This window comes from Microtus oregoni, unplaced genomic scaffold (assembly GCF_018167655.1).
Source record: "Microtus oregoni isolate MIOR12 unplaced genomic scaffold, Mior012 000042F_ref0000377, whole genome shotgun sequence".
Taxonomy (NCBI): Eukaryota; Metazoa; Chordata; class Mammalia; order Rodentia; family Cricetidae; genus Microtus; species Microtus oregoni.
Genome location: NW_024543209.1, coordinates 901,371 through 916,090, shown reverse-complemented (window position 1 = coordinate 916,090; position 14,720 = coordinate 901,371). Strand labels below are relative to the sequence as shown.

Here is a 14,720-nt window from a genome sequence, read left to right as displayed (position 1 = left end):
GGAATGACACTGGCCTCAAACCCTCAAGCCCCCTGCTTTGGGATTCTGAAGGCTAAGATTTCAGACATGCATCACCATGTATGCCTTACATCCTCATGTTACTGTAGTATGGCCATTTCATGTTGGACCACATGGCCTAGGTACCCTTCCTTAATGCTAGTACTGCCTGTCCTCATGCCGAAGGGAGGAAGTGGCCATGGGGTGCCTCTCTCTACGCTTTCAGGTACCATAAGCCTTTCATTTACTTGTTTGAGCCCCTTCTCCACAAGTAAGAAACCAAGGCCAGGAGGGGCTTCGGGCTAGGTATGTCTTTCTGGAGCCAGTCTCTTTGGTCATATTGGCTCCAAGGCATGAGTCATCGATGAGGATAACATAGATGACCAAGGGTGCTCTCTGGAGCACCTGGACCATGAGCTCTCAGGGTCCTTCCTGACAGCCCCGTGGCTTTGCTGTGTGTCCAGGTTATTCAGGCCACCGTGGAGAAGCATAAACAGAAGAGCGAGACCTTCAGGGCCTTCAGCAGTGCCTGTAGCCAGGATGAAGAGCCCGGCCTGTCTCCAGACCAGCCTGTGAGTCAGCAGCCTGTCGTCAAAGGGAAGTGGGAAGTCAACTCTAGGCCAGGGAGAGAGGCCTGGGGGTGTTATGCAGACAGCTTGAACTTACATTTCTCTGCTTGCCCTATGCTGCGGAGCACTGCAACCGGCTGGGCCTGCTGCCTTGCACGTTAGCGTCTGTGTGGAGGCAGCGTTCCTTAAGTGCTATTTCATCATCAAGATAGCCACGAGCAACAAAGAACCTTATCTTCTTCCTAGAACTGAGCCTCTGAAGCTCAGTGATACCCCCAGGTCACTGCAGTGGTACAAATATTCTCAGGTCACGGTGCCCCTCTTCCACTCCACTTGGAACAGCAAGTGGATGCCTTTTTGTGTTTATGTTTTTCTCCCCAAACTCTCCTGCACCCCTGAGGTATCAGCTCCAACCCTTCTGCCAGTAGTACCAGGAGTATATGGTTCCCCATCCCTTGTGGAGTGGCCCCAAGGGTACAATAAGAAGAGGCGACTGAGGCAGGGACTGGGGATGGGCATCCATCCCTCACGTTGGGGTTTCCCCAGAATCAGAGAGCAGACTGGATGTGGAAAATGATTTCTGCCCTGTGGGAGGGCAGCCTTAGAGGCTGCACCAGAGGGTGCACCAAAATCTCCTGGAGAGAAGTCCTCTGGGACAGTGATGTGCACCCCTCCCCACCACACACACTCCCCCCCACCTTCATGGGCTGCCTTGCTCACGTGCACCAGGTACATCTGGAGGGAACACCTGGCCCCTCCTAACTCCTCAGTCTATACCCACCTCCAGCTGACTGGCCTCCTGCCCTCAGAGGGTCTGCCTTTTCCTTATTATTTGCATCAAATCTACTCCCATTTTTCCTGGGATTTTGTTTAGTTTTGTTTTTCAAGACGGGGTTTTCTCTGTGTAGTTTTGGAGCCTGTCCTGGAATTCTCTCTGTAGAACAGGCTGGTCTCGAACCTCTGCCTGAGTACTGGGATTAAAGGCATGCACCACCACCTGGCCCTGGATATATTTTTGAGGAAAGGTTAGCGTTCTTAGAAGGATCCTGTGAACTCCTTGAGGGCAAGTAACTTAGAGACAAAGGGTACAGAGCAGGCTGTTGTTAGTCAGCAGGGCCCGGAGCGTTAGAAAGCCTGCAGAGTGTTCACGGACCACAAGGATGGGGAGAGCATCCTCAGGGACCACCTCATCCTTCTATAACGTGTGACTTTTTCAGTATCAGGATTAGGGTAGGCTAAGTCAGCCTCACCTGCTGACACCCAGGTGCCTTCAGTTCAGGGAGTGGTGTAGCTCCTGGAGTCCCAGCATTTATTAGACCAGTTGTCACACACACTATCCCTCGATACACAGAGGTATTAGGTGGAGGAAATGTCTTCCGCCACACGGGGCGTGCCATGTGACTGGAGAATCACTTCACACTGGTCTCTCTTCTCTTCCAGATCACGAGTGCCAGCTCTGTGGAAACTACAGGGGTAGCTGACAGTAATGGGGGTCCTGCTGGGGTGAGTGATTGATACCTATGGATTAGCAGGAATGGGAGGTGCTGGGGTTGGGGTCAAACCAAGGCATCCTGGAGGGTGAGGATTGCCTTCTCTGGGCCTGGGTGTCCAGATGTGAGGCTGCACCTGAGGCAAGGTACTGGTGACTTAAGTACCAAAGGTGGAGGCCACGGGGAGCCTGTCTGTAGACATCGCACAACTATGCGTGCCATCTGATCTCTGTGTGCACGCTTATAAACTTGCTGTGTGCAAATTTCACCCTGATAACATGTGCAGTAAAGAAGTGCCAGCTCCCCAGGACAGCAATGTGAAGGACATGTTTGTCCCTCATACCAGGCAGGTTTCCCGGAAGCCGTGGTCACCTCATCTCTCACCCTTTGTGTCCTCAGGGCCAGGAAACTGGGCACATGGGCCTATCTACTAGGGACTGATCCCGGAGGGGGAGCTGGGGGGGGTGTCCTTATTTTAATTGGGGATGTGTGATAGGCTGAGGTGCATGCATGCTTGCTGTGGACCGAGTACCAGCAACCAAGCCAGAGCATCACTTTGGGGCTTGGCATTCACAAACACCTGTGACAATAGTAGTAGGGGCAATTCTGGGGCACAGCGTCCCTTGTAGCCTGCAGTGATGATTCTGCCTAGCGGCTTGCTGGGTCCTGGTGGACTACTGCATTAGGGGAGTGACTGGCGCCATCTGGTAAGATGTCTCCAGCCCATCCCAGACATAGGCTCTTCTCCCTGGGCCCTTTGACAGTACCATAGGGGTACAGTTTCCTGTTTTCTCCTGCACATCTTCTTCCCTTCCCAGTGTTCCTGCTCTTTACCCCCCCCTTTCTCTTTGTCTCTTGTTCTGTCTTTACGTCTCTCTTTCACAGTCTCTGTCTCTCCATGTCTGTTCTATGTTTCTCTCCTCTGTCTCCATCTCCATCTCTCAGTTGCTCATATATAGCCTGGATCTCCTTGCACTGGAGCCCTGAATGGGGCTCAGAACAGCTGGTGACTTGGCCCTGCAGCTCGGAGACTAAGACCTTCTTAGGTTATAACTGCTGGGGTTTGTTCCCCTAAAGACGTAGGTTCAGGTCAGTCGGGTGAGCTGCCTTGAAACAGGCGAGAGACAGACCGTAGGCAGAGCCACCTGGGATAGAGAACAGAGGAGGGCTGGTGTGGCAATGAGTCCAGTGCACAGTGTGCAGCCAAAGCCTCTCAGGGTGGCCCTGAATGTTGCTGTTCCCCTCCTTGTGACCGCAGCTCTCCCAGGCCCCACAGATATAAGCTCATACTGGTCATTGGTCAGGCAACCTTGAGAGCACTGTGAGGTGAGGGAGGGCTGAGACATGATAAGGCCTTCTGAGGAAAGAGCAAGGCGAACCCTGAAATAAAAGGAATGGGACAAGAGGAGGGACCCTTGTTGAAAGGCTGCTGCAGTCTGGCCACTACAGAGCAGACAGGAACCCCAAGGATGAGCTCTGTTGAAACTGGAAGTCAGGAAGTCTAAATGTGTTGCATGCAGCCGAGGGGGAAACAAACATGTAGACACCCCCAGTGCCTTCCTGCTCTAGTCTGCCTGTTCCTGCCACCTACTGGCAATATTCTGGTCCCCGCTGGCTCCGCCAGGCGCCAGGCGTTTGTACCTACTGTCAGCTCTACCTACATCCAGAAAGCCCCATGGCTTGTCTCAGGGTTCCTGTTAAATATTTCTCATTCTCATGACACCTAACCTAGTGTCAACCTTCTGAGTTGCTAATATATATGTACACAATTCATATATATATATATATATATATATATATATGTAGGTAGATGATAGATAGATAGATAGATAGATAGATAGATAGATAGATATAAATGAGGTTGGTCTTACCCAGAGCCTTGCAATCCTGTTAGTCTCTTTCCTGAAGCTTGTGGTTATGTGGCTGTGGCTGCACCACAGTTGAGCTTCCAGAGGGACACACAGTCACCTGGCCAAGCCAGGCTCAGCAGTTCATGAACTCATAGTCTGAAATTCTCCCAAGCCGGGCCCACATCTTTCAGCCAGGATGGGTGTCCATGACCATCTTCCTGATGATGCCATGGGCTCTGTTCCTGCATTGTCCCATCCTTGGCCCTGGGGTCAGCTCATGGAGCCACTTCTGGTGACCAGCTGATGGCTGAGACATCCAGGTCCAGGAAATCACCAGTTCTTTGTTTGTGCAGTCTCTAAGGCTAAGCCCACAGGCTCTGGAAAGGGAACCCTCAGCCTCCAGGAGTTGCAGGCAGGCAGAGGTTCAAGGTAGAGGTAGAGACTGTTTATAGGAACAGTAGTGCCTGTGACTGCCCTGAGGACATTAGCAGTGGGGCTTGCAAGTGAGCCATCTCACAGCTGGGGCTCCATGGGGGTCAGAACCAAGATTAGGGGGATACAGCTGGAAGGAACTACAGTTGGCTCTGGTTTGAGGCCCCGGGTGAGTCTTGCTTACTGCAGCCTTACTGACTTCTGAGAACGAGATGGGGAAGCTCTAGGGTACCAAATACAGGCTGCTTTTGCTAGCTGTCCATGTCCTTTGATTGGGAAGGGACAGCTGGGAGCCCCAGAGTCAAGGCCTTAAACCATACCCAGGGCCTGCCTGGATCTCACAACATGGTCACCGCACCTGCTGGGCACCATGGCCATACTTGGTGCCTGGTCTTTCTCACTTGTTTTTCCTGCTTCTGACCTAGGACAGAGTCTTTTACAGGCTCACAACATTCACGCCACAGCAGCACAGTGTTCACTTTCTGATGTCCTTGTTCCTTTCTCCTCACTAAACCAAGCTGAGGCCAGCCCTTCCTCAACAAACAGGCCCACAAACAACGGGTACCCCAGTAGAGTATGGCCATGGGCTTCTCCCTTGATTCCTGCACTGGGCTGGGCTGGGCTGAGCTGAGCTGAGCTGAGCTGAGATTTTGGTGAGCTCAGGATGGTTCTGAGGCGTCTATGGACCTGCACTGAACAGCATGATAGGGTCAACCACAGAGGAAACCTACAAGAAGCTCAAAAGCAAGGTTTCATTTTCAATCAAAATGGTTTCAACCATGGGTGCCAGACTTTTACTGCTTCTTGGCTTTTTTGGACAGGAAAATAAATCCCTTCAGTGTACTGGGCATGTGCCCTGTGCCTTCTGACACGCAGCTTCTGTTAGGCCCTCTTTCCTAAGAGAAGCCAAACCCCATCCAGGAAGTTCTGCAAACACCCTTGCAGAATTCAAAGGCTTCCTCATTCTGTTAAAAGTCCAGTTGCCTTAACAGAATTACACACACACACATACACACACACACACACACACACACACACACTGACAGTCTGAAAGCCCCCTCCAGAGCTCCAGACCTACTGTGAGAGATACACAGCCCCATCTTATCTGCCATAGAAGCACTGTCCCTGATCACCCAGAAGTCAACAGCTTTCCCGTGATACTGGAACTGCCTTTTCTCCATAAGACCCCATTCTGTACCTGCCGTTAGGCTCCAGACCAGAATTGCCATTAGAAGAATAGAGGGACCAGCCTCAGCTTCAGCTGAGCCAGGCGACCTCCTGTCGGAACCACTTCCAACAGGACCTGGTGTTCTTAGCCTGTGTCCGAGTAGACTGCTGGGTCATTTTGTGACTTGGTCTAGGCAGTCCCGAGAGGACGCCACAATGGGAAAGTCTTATGTAGGGCTGGGGGCTCCTGAGACTAGGTGAAAGGTACACTTCCGGAGGCAGAAAGACTCAGAGCTCTTGGGAGTGAGGGTTTTGCACGTCAGGTCTGGCGTGCCTGCCCTCCACCCACTGGACACAAAGCTTGACAGTGAACCTGAAAAGTAAGTACACTGCAGAGGGAGGAAGTCAAGGCCAGCTTTCAACTTTGTCCTTGGAGCAAGGACTCACAAGACGGAAGAAGGCAGTGGCTGTGGGCAGCAAGAGGTCAAGTCTGAGCACAACCTCAGCTGGCTTGGTCACGTGACCTGCTTCTGCAGGACTGGCACACAGGCGTGTGGAGGCACATGTGTGTTCATGGTGTGTCTGTCCCCAAGCGTTCAACACAGATGACCCTGAGGATCTAGAGGTCACATGATCCCTCTGGGCTGCAGTCAAGGACACTCAAGGCTGTGGCAGCAGGTGCCTGTCCAAACCACTTTCCTCTGCTTTGCCTCAGAGTATTTTTCTCAGACATACCCAACAAAGCCACCAGCCAAGCTGTCTTGACCTCTTGGAACCTTCCTTCGGGCAGTGCATGGTGTGTTGCGTGATGTACTGGGGTGGTCCCTGGGATAGGAGCCGGGAAGGGGTGCAGCTGCTTTCGCTCTGCCTATTCCCTTCTGCAGATGCCACTTTTGCTCTGGGCATGGCCATTTGTAGAATCCTTAGCTAACCCCCCACCGTGATCCACAGTGTGTCATCTTGTGCTCACACTCTGAAGCTGACAATGGCCACTCGTCTTCTTGTAGATCGAGTCCAGAAAGTTGTCCTCTAAAACAAGACGTGACAAAGAGAAGCCTGGATGTAAGAGCTGTGGTGAGACCTTCAACTCTATCACCAAGCGGAGGCATCGCTGCAAGCTGTGTGGAGAGGTGAGCATGGGGCAAGGGTGGGGGAGTGGATTAGACGGAGGCCAGGTTGCTACTCACAGAGTCTTCACAGGTTCTAAGGGTGGGCAGCAGCTACTGTTAGTGGGTGGCATGTGCTTCTTGAGAGTCGTCATGTGCACAGCTGGGGGGGCTCCAAGAGCCACATGGTGGCCTGGCAAGGCTGCCTCCTTCAGATCCTGTATTAGCTACTTTTTTCATTTCTGTGACGTGTGATACCTGAGGGAAACCGACTTAACGGAAGAAGGCTTTATTGTAGCTCACAGTCTGGGGGTACACAATCCATTGTTGAGGGGAAGGCATGGCACTCAGGGGTATGAAGTATCTGGGTCATGTTGTATCTGCAGTCAGGAAGCAGGAAGTGGAAGGAAGTGGGGGTGGGCAATCAAATAGTAGGTCCTACCCCTAGTGACTTACTTCCTCTAACAGTGTTTTCTACAATCTTCCAAAACCGTACCAGATACCCGGTGTTCTCACATGAACCTGTGGGGGACATTTCACCTTTAAACCAGCACACTGTCCCCTACATATAGATGTATATGAGTGTGACCCTCTGAAGTAGAAGCTGGTTTCTGGGCAGCTCTAATGTATGACAATATTCCTTCCAGCTGGAATACTGCTAGCCCTGGAGATTCACTGCCCCAGCTGGCAGTTGAGTAAAATGTAGCGTTTCTGTCCTGCAATAGAGAGGTGAGAATGCTGTCCTATGTAAGGTGTTGAGGAGGCAGGAGAAAGTGGAGGGCTTGATCATGGTGGGAGTGAGCCAATGGTGAGCAAGGTCTGATGGGATCATGCCATAAGGGGCCACCACTGACTGGTGTCTCCCTCACTCCACCCCAAAGTCCGTGCCCCTGGGAATGAGCAACTGAGTCATTACTTCAAAGTTTCCTTGAAGAAGGAACTAATGGTTTAAGTATGTTTAGACTTAGATATCCAAGTTGCATCTGGGGGAGGGATTGAAGTGAGGAGGGAGAGAGAGAGAGAGAGAGAGAGAGAGAGAGAGAGAGAGAAAGAGAGAGAGAGAGAGAGAGAGAGAGAGCTGTGTCTCACCCAGACTTACTTGAAGCTATTCATTCAAAGGATGTGAAGACTGGTGTTCTCTGATTACACATTTTCATAAAATTGCACCATGCTGGCTGGGGTGGGGGAGAGGGAAGAATAAAAAAATGAATTTTTGGATGGATGATGATAGATAGATAAATAGATAGACAGATAGATGATTGATAGATAGATAGATGGTAGATATATAGATGATAAATAGATGATTGATAGATAGATAGATAGATAGATAGATAGATAGATAGATAGACAGACAGGTGATGGGTGTACAGTGGATGGTGCATAGATAAATATCTAAACAATGGGATGGTAGATTGATGGATAGATGGTTGTTCAGTGCATAGATAGACAGGTATGGATGGGAGTTGATGAGTGGGTGGTAAATGCATGATAGATGAAGAGGAGGCTGGATGGGTGAATGGATGAGTACAAGAGGAATTTGGAGAGCACCGAATAGCCTGCCGGCTGGGGCTCCAGTCCAAGTGCATGGGCTTAAAGACGTCACCAAGACCAGGAGGTTCCTAGCAGAGTTGCAGTGGGTTGCAGTGATTGCAACTGATGTAGGAGCACCTGGAAGACAATTGGAATCTGTGGTCTCTATTAAGAGAGGAATGGGCTGTGCAGTAGAGATCTGTGAGTTCTCTATAGGGTGACTTCCGGGACAGCCAGGGCCATGTAAAGAAACCCCGTCAAAAAAAAAAAAAAAGGAATGGAAGAGGTGTGAGGGTGAGGGCTGCTTTACCCAGGCCTGGGCTGCAGTTGAAGTGAGGAAAGATCCTAGGCTGGCTGGCCAGTGAGCTCAAATCACCTGTCCATCTCTGTCTTCCCAGCACTTGGACTGTAGAGCCAAGTCACTACACCCAGCTTCTACACAGACCCTGGGGATCTGAACTCAGATCCTCATGCTTGAACAGGAAGCACTTTACCAACTGAGCTATACCCCATGGCTTTGATTTTCTTAATGGTAGTGTCCTGGGTCTTCTTATGTGAGTGGGCCATGTTCTTCTACAGGGTTTCTGAACTCTGGATGGTCCTGGTAAGGCAAGCAGGTCCGACTAAAGTCACTCTCTGCCTTTAGATGTGGCTTCCAGCATCCCAGGTCAAGCTTCGCCTCTTCCTCTCCCTCTACAGGTTTTTCCTCTTCATCTGCTCAGGATGCATGCATGGTCAAGGGCATTCTTCTCTTGCAGGTCATCTGTCGAAAGTGCTCAGAGTTCAAGGCTGAGAACAGTAAGCAGAACCGTGTCTGCCGAGAGTGTTTCCTGGAAGAGCCCTTGGTCCCTGCAAACCTTAGTTCTGAGACTCCCACTGAGCTCAAAGAGAGTGCAGAGGTGGGTGTCCCTGGTTCCTGGGGCCAGGACAGATGAAGGAGACAGCCTAATGTGGCCCACAGGTCTGGAATCAGGGAAAGATACTTGGAGCGTATGTGTGTCTGAAGACTTCTCAGGACTAGTCAGGTCTAGAGCCTGGGAACCACGTGTAACCTAGGAGTTAGATGGAAATGTGTCAGCTCCACTCTGGACTGACTGGAGGTGCAGCATCAAACTGCCCCTAATTCTAGGCATTGAGGTTCATGGAGCCCCTCCTTCAGCTTGGGGCAGGCAGAACCTTAGATGTGTGTGTGCATGATAGTGGTTAATGATGGAGTAGGGTTAGGTTTGGGGGTGTCAGCTCCTCTCCATTACCACCTCTTCTTCCTGAGTGTGGCCGCTATTTTTCCAGCCTTCTTTCTTTAAAGACCCAGTCCCTTTTATGGAGTAGCAGAACATCCCTGAAAAGGAAGCCTCTGTTTTCCAGGAAAACCACATTCTCCTTTGTCCCCACTTGATTCGGTGCTGTTGTGGTCTCCTGGGAGTTCTCTCAGATGTCAGTCTCCCTCCCAAAGATGGTGTGGGATGGTCCAAGAAGGCTAGGGTCAGCAGCTGTCAAAGCTCCTAATTCCCTGGCTGGTAAATCTATCTGGGAAGTCAAGACAAAAGGCTGTTAAGGACTGAGGCTGCAGTGGCCTTGACGGTGAGGCTCTGGCCCCATCTACTGATATGCCTGTACTCTGCACTCTCCATCTGGAGATGCATTCTGGGAGTCCTGAGGATGTGGTCTAAGACCTTGGAGGGTGCACTGAGTCTCGGGAAAACCATTTCCCAGCAAGAGGTGTTGGAATCATGTTCATGTGGCTCAGGAGTCTTGTTTCTGTGATAGCACTACAACATGTCAAAAGGGAAGCAGGGTCTACAGGAGGCATACATGAGGTGTGTGTGTACACATATGTGATGTGGAAAGTGTGTGTGTGTATGTGTGGTGAGTAGAAGGTGTAAGGTATAATGTATGTGGTCCCTTCACCTCGTGACCCACACTCTTGTACTTACTATTGAGTTTATAAACACATAGCACCATACCTGGCTTCCCCTTGATACTTCATTGTCTTAACCTGGAATGGTCTCATTCTCCCAAGAGTGCCCAGCTCCAAACACTACTTGAGACCACATGACCTGCCACTGACCTCCAGTGACCCTTAGACCCATATAAAGTTGCCCTCAACCTATATCCAGGCTTTAGCTATATCTCTGTGGTCATTTCCTTCCAAGCATGGGCCCTGGGCCAGCCCAGGCTCCTCAGATGACAGAGATCACTACAGGTGAGGCTACCCCCAACCCTATTTATTGTTCTGTCTCCAGAAGCCTCCATCTGTGCATCCTCGGCTCTGCAGCACCCTGCGTCTGTCTGACAATGGTACAGCCTGGAGTGACGTGTGGGCAGACATCCGTGAGTCAGATCCCCACGTGCTGGACCTGCTGGAAGGCAGCCAGGTATGTGTCCCTGTCCCTCTTCATGTCCAGGCCTATGTACTATGAGATGTACTCTGCTACCACAGTGCAGAGCCTCAAGCCTGAAGTGCCCATAGCAGGTCTGGGCTACTTGGACCACTCTAGTCATAGAACCTGGGCCCACACTTCTCCAATGCCCGGCATAACTCTCTGCTCCCCTCTCATGGAAGACGGGTCTCTAATGTCAGAGTGGGAGCCGGATAGTCAAAGGACACAGAGGCTGGACCCTCCTCCCGACACATACTCACCCTTCGTTCATTCATATATCTCAGGCAGATGCATCTGGGCACTCTGAGCCTTGTCCGGCTACTCTTAACTCCCGTTGCTAAGTTATAAGAGTTATCCTGCCTCACCTACCCTGGCACAGGGGTTCTGAGGGAAGCCATGGGTCTGGGGAGGTCTGCTGAAGCAGACAAAAGCTCCTCCCAGGAACTACCCGAAAGCCTGTCGGGCAACCTGTCTGCAGTTGTCCTGGTGACTGGCTGCACTATGTGGGCCTGGGCATGGTGACCGGCTTGTGTGGCCACTGGCATGAGCTGGAGGCCCCACTGACCCCCTGTCTCTCCTGCAGGCTGGCAGACTGTTGCATTCCATCTCTCTCTCTGGCTGTACTATAACGGTGCCTGACCCTGAGGAGGGGCTGGAGACAGGATGTGTGTGGAAGCTACATCAGGGCCCACGGACCTGGTGGCTGAGCGCCCCCTCCGCAAAGCTGCAGCAGAGTTGGCTGGAAGCTCTGGGCACTGCTGTCTGTGGGGACACAACTGGGGACAGACCTGGTGCCGCGCAGCCCCAAGCCTCAGCAAGCACTGACACTCCATGAGCAGAGCCTCCTGCTGGCGTTTCCACTATTCTGTTAGCCTGTGTTCTTTTTGAGTGACCGTAGATGTCACATGAAGCAATTAAGAACTCCTGGGACCACCGAGGATGGACTGATGGCCCAGAGAAGTGTAGCAGTGGGCCCAAGATCACTCAACAGGTCTTAGACAAGAGTTGGGCTTCTGGCTCCCATCCCAGCATTGTGGTCAGAGCAGGGGAGAACAGCCACTACCAACTATCAAATGTCATCTGAGTGGACTGGATGATAATACCAGCCCTCAAAAGGCACAAGGAGATCGGGTGGGCACTGCCCAGGGGTGAGCATGTCTAACCTGGTGTGATGTCACTCTGGGAAAGGCAGAGATGTCTGTAACCTGGCCTGACTTTTGTCCATCTATCCGCTGTGAGAGCTGGATCATGACCTGGGCTCCACTCCTCTGGGCTCCACTTCCACACCCCATCCTCTCCTGAAGCATTGCTCATCTACCGTTTCTGCCAAGCCCTTGAAGGGGAAGGAGCAAGGGCCTTCTCATCCTACCATTCCCAAACAGCCACACTCAGAGACTGTGGGGAGGCAGGCCCTCACCCCTGTGTGGCAGGTTTATGGGATTTCAGACTGGTCTCTCTGTGGGCAGGTGCCATGCTTGTCAGTATAAATAAATGCTGGCTGTCAGCCTAGGGACCTTCAAATCCACTCTTAGCAGAATTCCCCTCAAGGCAGGTGACTGGCAGAGGGATGATGGGTGCAGGAGACAAAATGGCATGGACCACACACTTGTCTGGGAGAGTGGTTCTGTATCCCAGATGCTGTAGGGAGTGGGTGAGCAGCTAAGCCATACGTCAGGATGGGGGTGCTGCCAGTCAAGATGCGGGGATGTGACAAAGGTTGTGGGACTCAGGGTGTTGCCTCTGGAGGAACAGGAAATTCAGAGAACAATGACGGGGTTTTTGGTCCTTCGGGTTTCCAGCTCTCTAGTATCAGCACAGCCCTGTGCGGAGACAACTGGGCAGGCAAAAGGGCAACCACCTGGTGGGCGAGGGGATAATGGGTGCTGGTTCTAGGTAGCATTGGGAAGCACAGATGAGGTGGAGCCTCAAGTGAGATGGGGCCCCAGGTAAGGTAGGATAGGGTAAAAGTAAAGCAGGCTGGAGCAGAAGTGAGGTGGAAGGGGCAGATGGAAGACGTAAGGGGCAGAGACGAGGTGGGCAGAATACAGGGGTTCAGGCGAGGGTCAGAACCCAGCTGAGTCTATGCAAGAGCCAGCTGGGCTGGGCATGGGCTGCCTGAGGATTGCTGCAAGCAGCCTTGGACTCGCCATGCTGAGCTGAAACAGCAAAGCAGACAGAACACTTCCACACTGGGAGGAATGAGGCTACTCAAGGCAGTGAAGTCCTTTGTCACCCAGTTCTGGATGGGGCAGTGGTGAAGGTGGCCCAGGCAGAACAACAAAGGAAGGAGGCACCTTCCTTGGCTGGGCACACTGCATGGAAGATGCACCAGACAGACACAAGCCTTCAGTCTCTTGCCATCCTCTGCTGCTTCCTCCTGCTCGTAGAAGTTCTGGCCTTTGCATTTCAAGGATGCCAAGTGCCCATCCTCTGAAGAAGCAGAGCTTGAGGAGGATGCCTCTGTGTATCCTGCCCCCAGGGTGTGGACTTGTCAGCTTGCAGTTTGGGGGCCCCTTGTTGCCCTGAGAAGATATTAGACAAGAGCACCTTACAGAAGAAAGGATTTGTTTGGCTTGCAGTTTGAGGCTACAATTCGTCATGCTGAGGAAAACATGGTAGCAGCAGTGTGGGCTGCATTCCATCCACAGTCAGAGAGCAGGGCTCCACCCACTTTCTCCTCTTTATTCATTCCAGGCCCCTAAGCCAAGGAATGTTGCTGTTCACATGCAGGGTCTGTTTTCTCTTCTCAATTAAACCTTTCTGGAAACACTCTAATGACATAGCTCAAATGTTTTCATCTTAGTATTCTGAATCATACCAGGTTGACAACACCAACCATCACAAGTCCACCCCTTGTCAAATGCATCACTTTTAAACCTCAGTATTCCACCCTCGGAACCTCCTGCTCGTTTTCATAAAGGATTTGCAAACTCTTCCCAATTCCAAATTTTCCCCAAGGTATAATAAGCACAAAGTTTCTGCTGAGTCTCAGGCAGTCTCTTAACTGTGAGGCCCTGTGAAATAAAAAAAAAAAAAATACAAGTTATATTCTTCTAATATGCAGTGGTACAGAATAAGTCCTCCCAGTTCAGAAGTGAGCCCTGGGGCACGGAAAGGAGACTCAGCAGTTCAGAGCAGTCTCTGCTCTTACAGAGGACCACAGTTCAGTTTCCAGCACCCTGTCAGGTGATTCACAGTTTGCCTGTCACATCAGCTCCAGGCGATCCGATGCCCTTTTGTGCATGTGAAAACATACACACACACACACACACACACACACACAAACAAATCTTCAAAACAGGATTAGAGAGGCCACCAAGTAAGACTGAATCAAAGCAAAGCTGTAACCCAGCAAGATAAACACCAAATCTTTTTTTTTTTTTGGTTTTTCGAGACAGGGTTTCTCTGTGGTTTTGGAGCCTGTCCTGGAACTAGCTCTTGTAGACCAGGCTGGTCTCGAACTCACAGAGATCCGCCTGCCTCTGCCTCCCGAGTGCTGGGATTAAAGGCGTGCGCCACCACCGCCCGGCCAACACCAAATCTTGATTCAGCATTGGCATCATCTAGGCTCCAGCAGCTTTGGGTATCCCCTCCCTCCACTTCTGCTTCCTGCAGCCCACCTAGCCTGTCTTTCCTTCCACCCCATACCTGCAGCTCTCCTCAAGAGGCATCTCAGTCCTGGCAGCCTCAGTCTGCAATCTAGGCCCTACCTTCACGACTTCACACGGTGGTCTTTCACATCTCTTCATTTGAAGAGTATCTGGCCACATCACACCTTGTCTGGCCTCAGCTGCCTTCTAGGACTTCAGTGCCAGCCTCCCAAACGCTGAAACCCTTGTGTCTAAGTTCTGCTTCCGGCTCCAGATGTAGTCTGGCTCCTTTCAACCCCAGCTGTGGCTGCTTGAGTACCAGGGTGGCCTAATCAGAGGAAACGCTCTCGAGGTGATTGTTTGCAAGCAGGAAACCTCAGTGGCACTCACAGGCCAGGCTCCCTCCTCTCAAACGGATTTGCGGATTTGTGGTCTGCAAGCTGGAGCCTTCCATGGGTGGGCTCTTCCCTGTTGTCCTAGTGATGAGCTGAGGTTTCTCTTTAAGGGTGTTACTGTCTTTAACAATGACAACTGCTTTCCCAACACGGCCTCCCTCGCTCCCTCACACTCCTTTGCTCACCAGGCTGCACACTTTTTAATATTTTTCT

General features: G+C 51.5%; 1 protein-coding gene across 3 annotated transcripts in view; it reads left to right on the top strand.

Moving 5' to 3' along the window:
* The window catches only part of LOC121434017 (FYVE, RhoGEF and PH domain-containing protein 3-like), a 56,996-nt gene extending 44,443 nt beyond the window's left edge, over positions 1-12,553 (top strand). For all 3 annotated transcript variants that reach the window (XM_041632758.1, XM_041632759.1, XM_041632760.1), the window contains exons 13-18: positions 462-569; positions 2,007-2,069; positions 6,513-6,635; positions 8,900-9,040; positions 10,385-10,516; positions 11,106-12,553. In XM_041632758.1, the coding sequence (XP_041488692.1) occupies positions 462-569; positions 2,007-2,069; positions 6,513-6,635; positions 8,900-9,040; positions 10,385-10,516; positions 11,106-11,357 (819 nt within the window). In that variant the 3' untranslated portion in view covers positions 11,358-12,553. The remainder of the gene's footprint in view (positions 1-461; positions 570-2,006; positions 2,070-6,512; positions 6,636-8,899; positions 9,041-10,384; positions 10,517-11,105) is intronic.
* Positions 12,554-14,720: the final 2,167 nt, after the last annotated feature.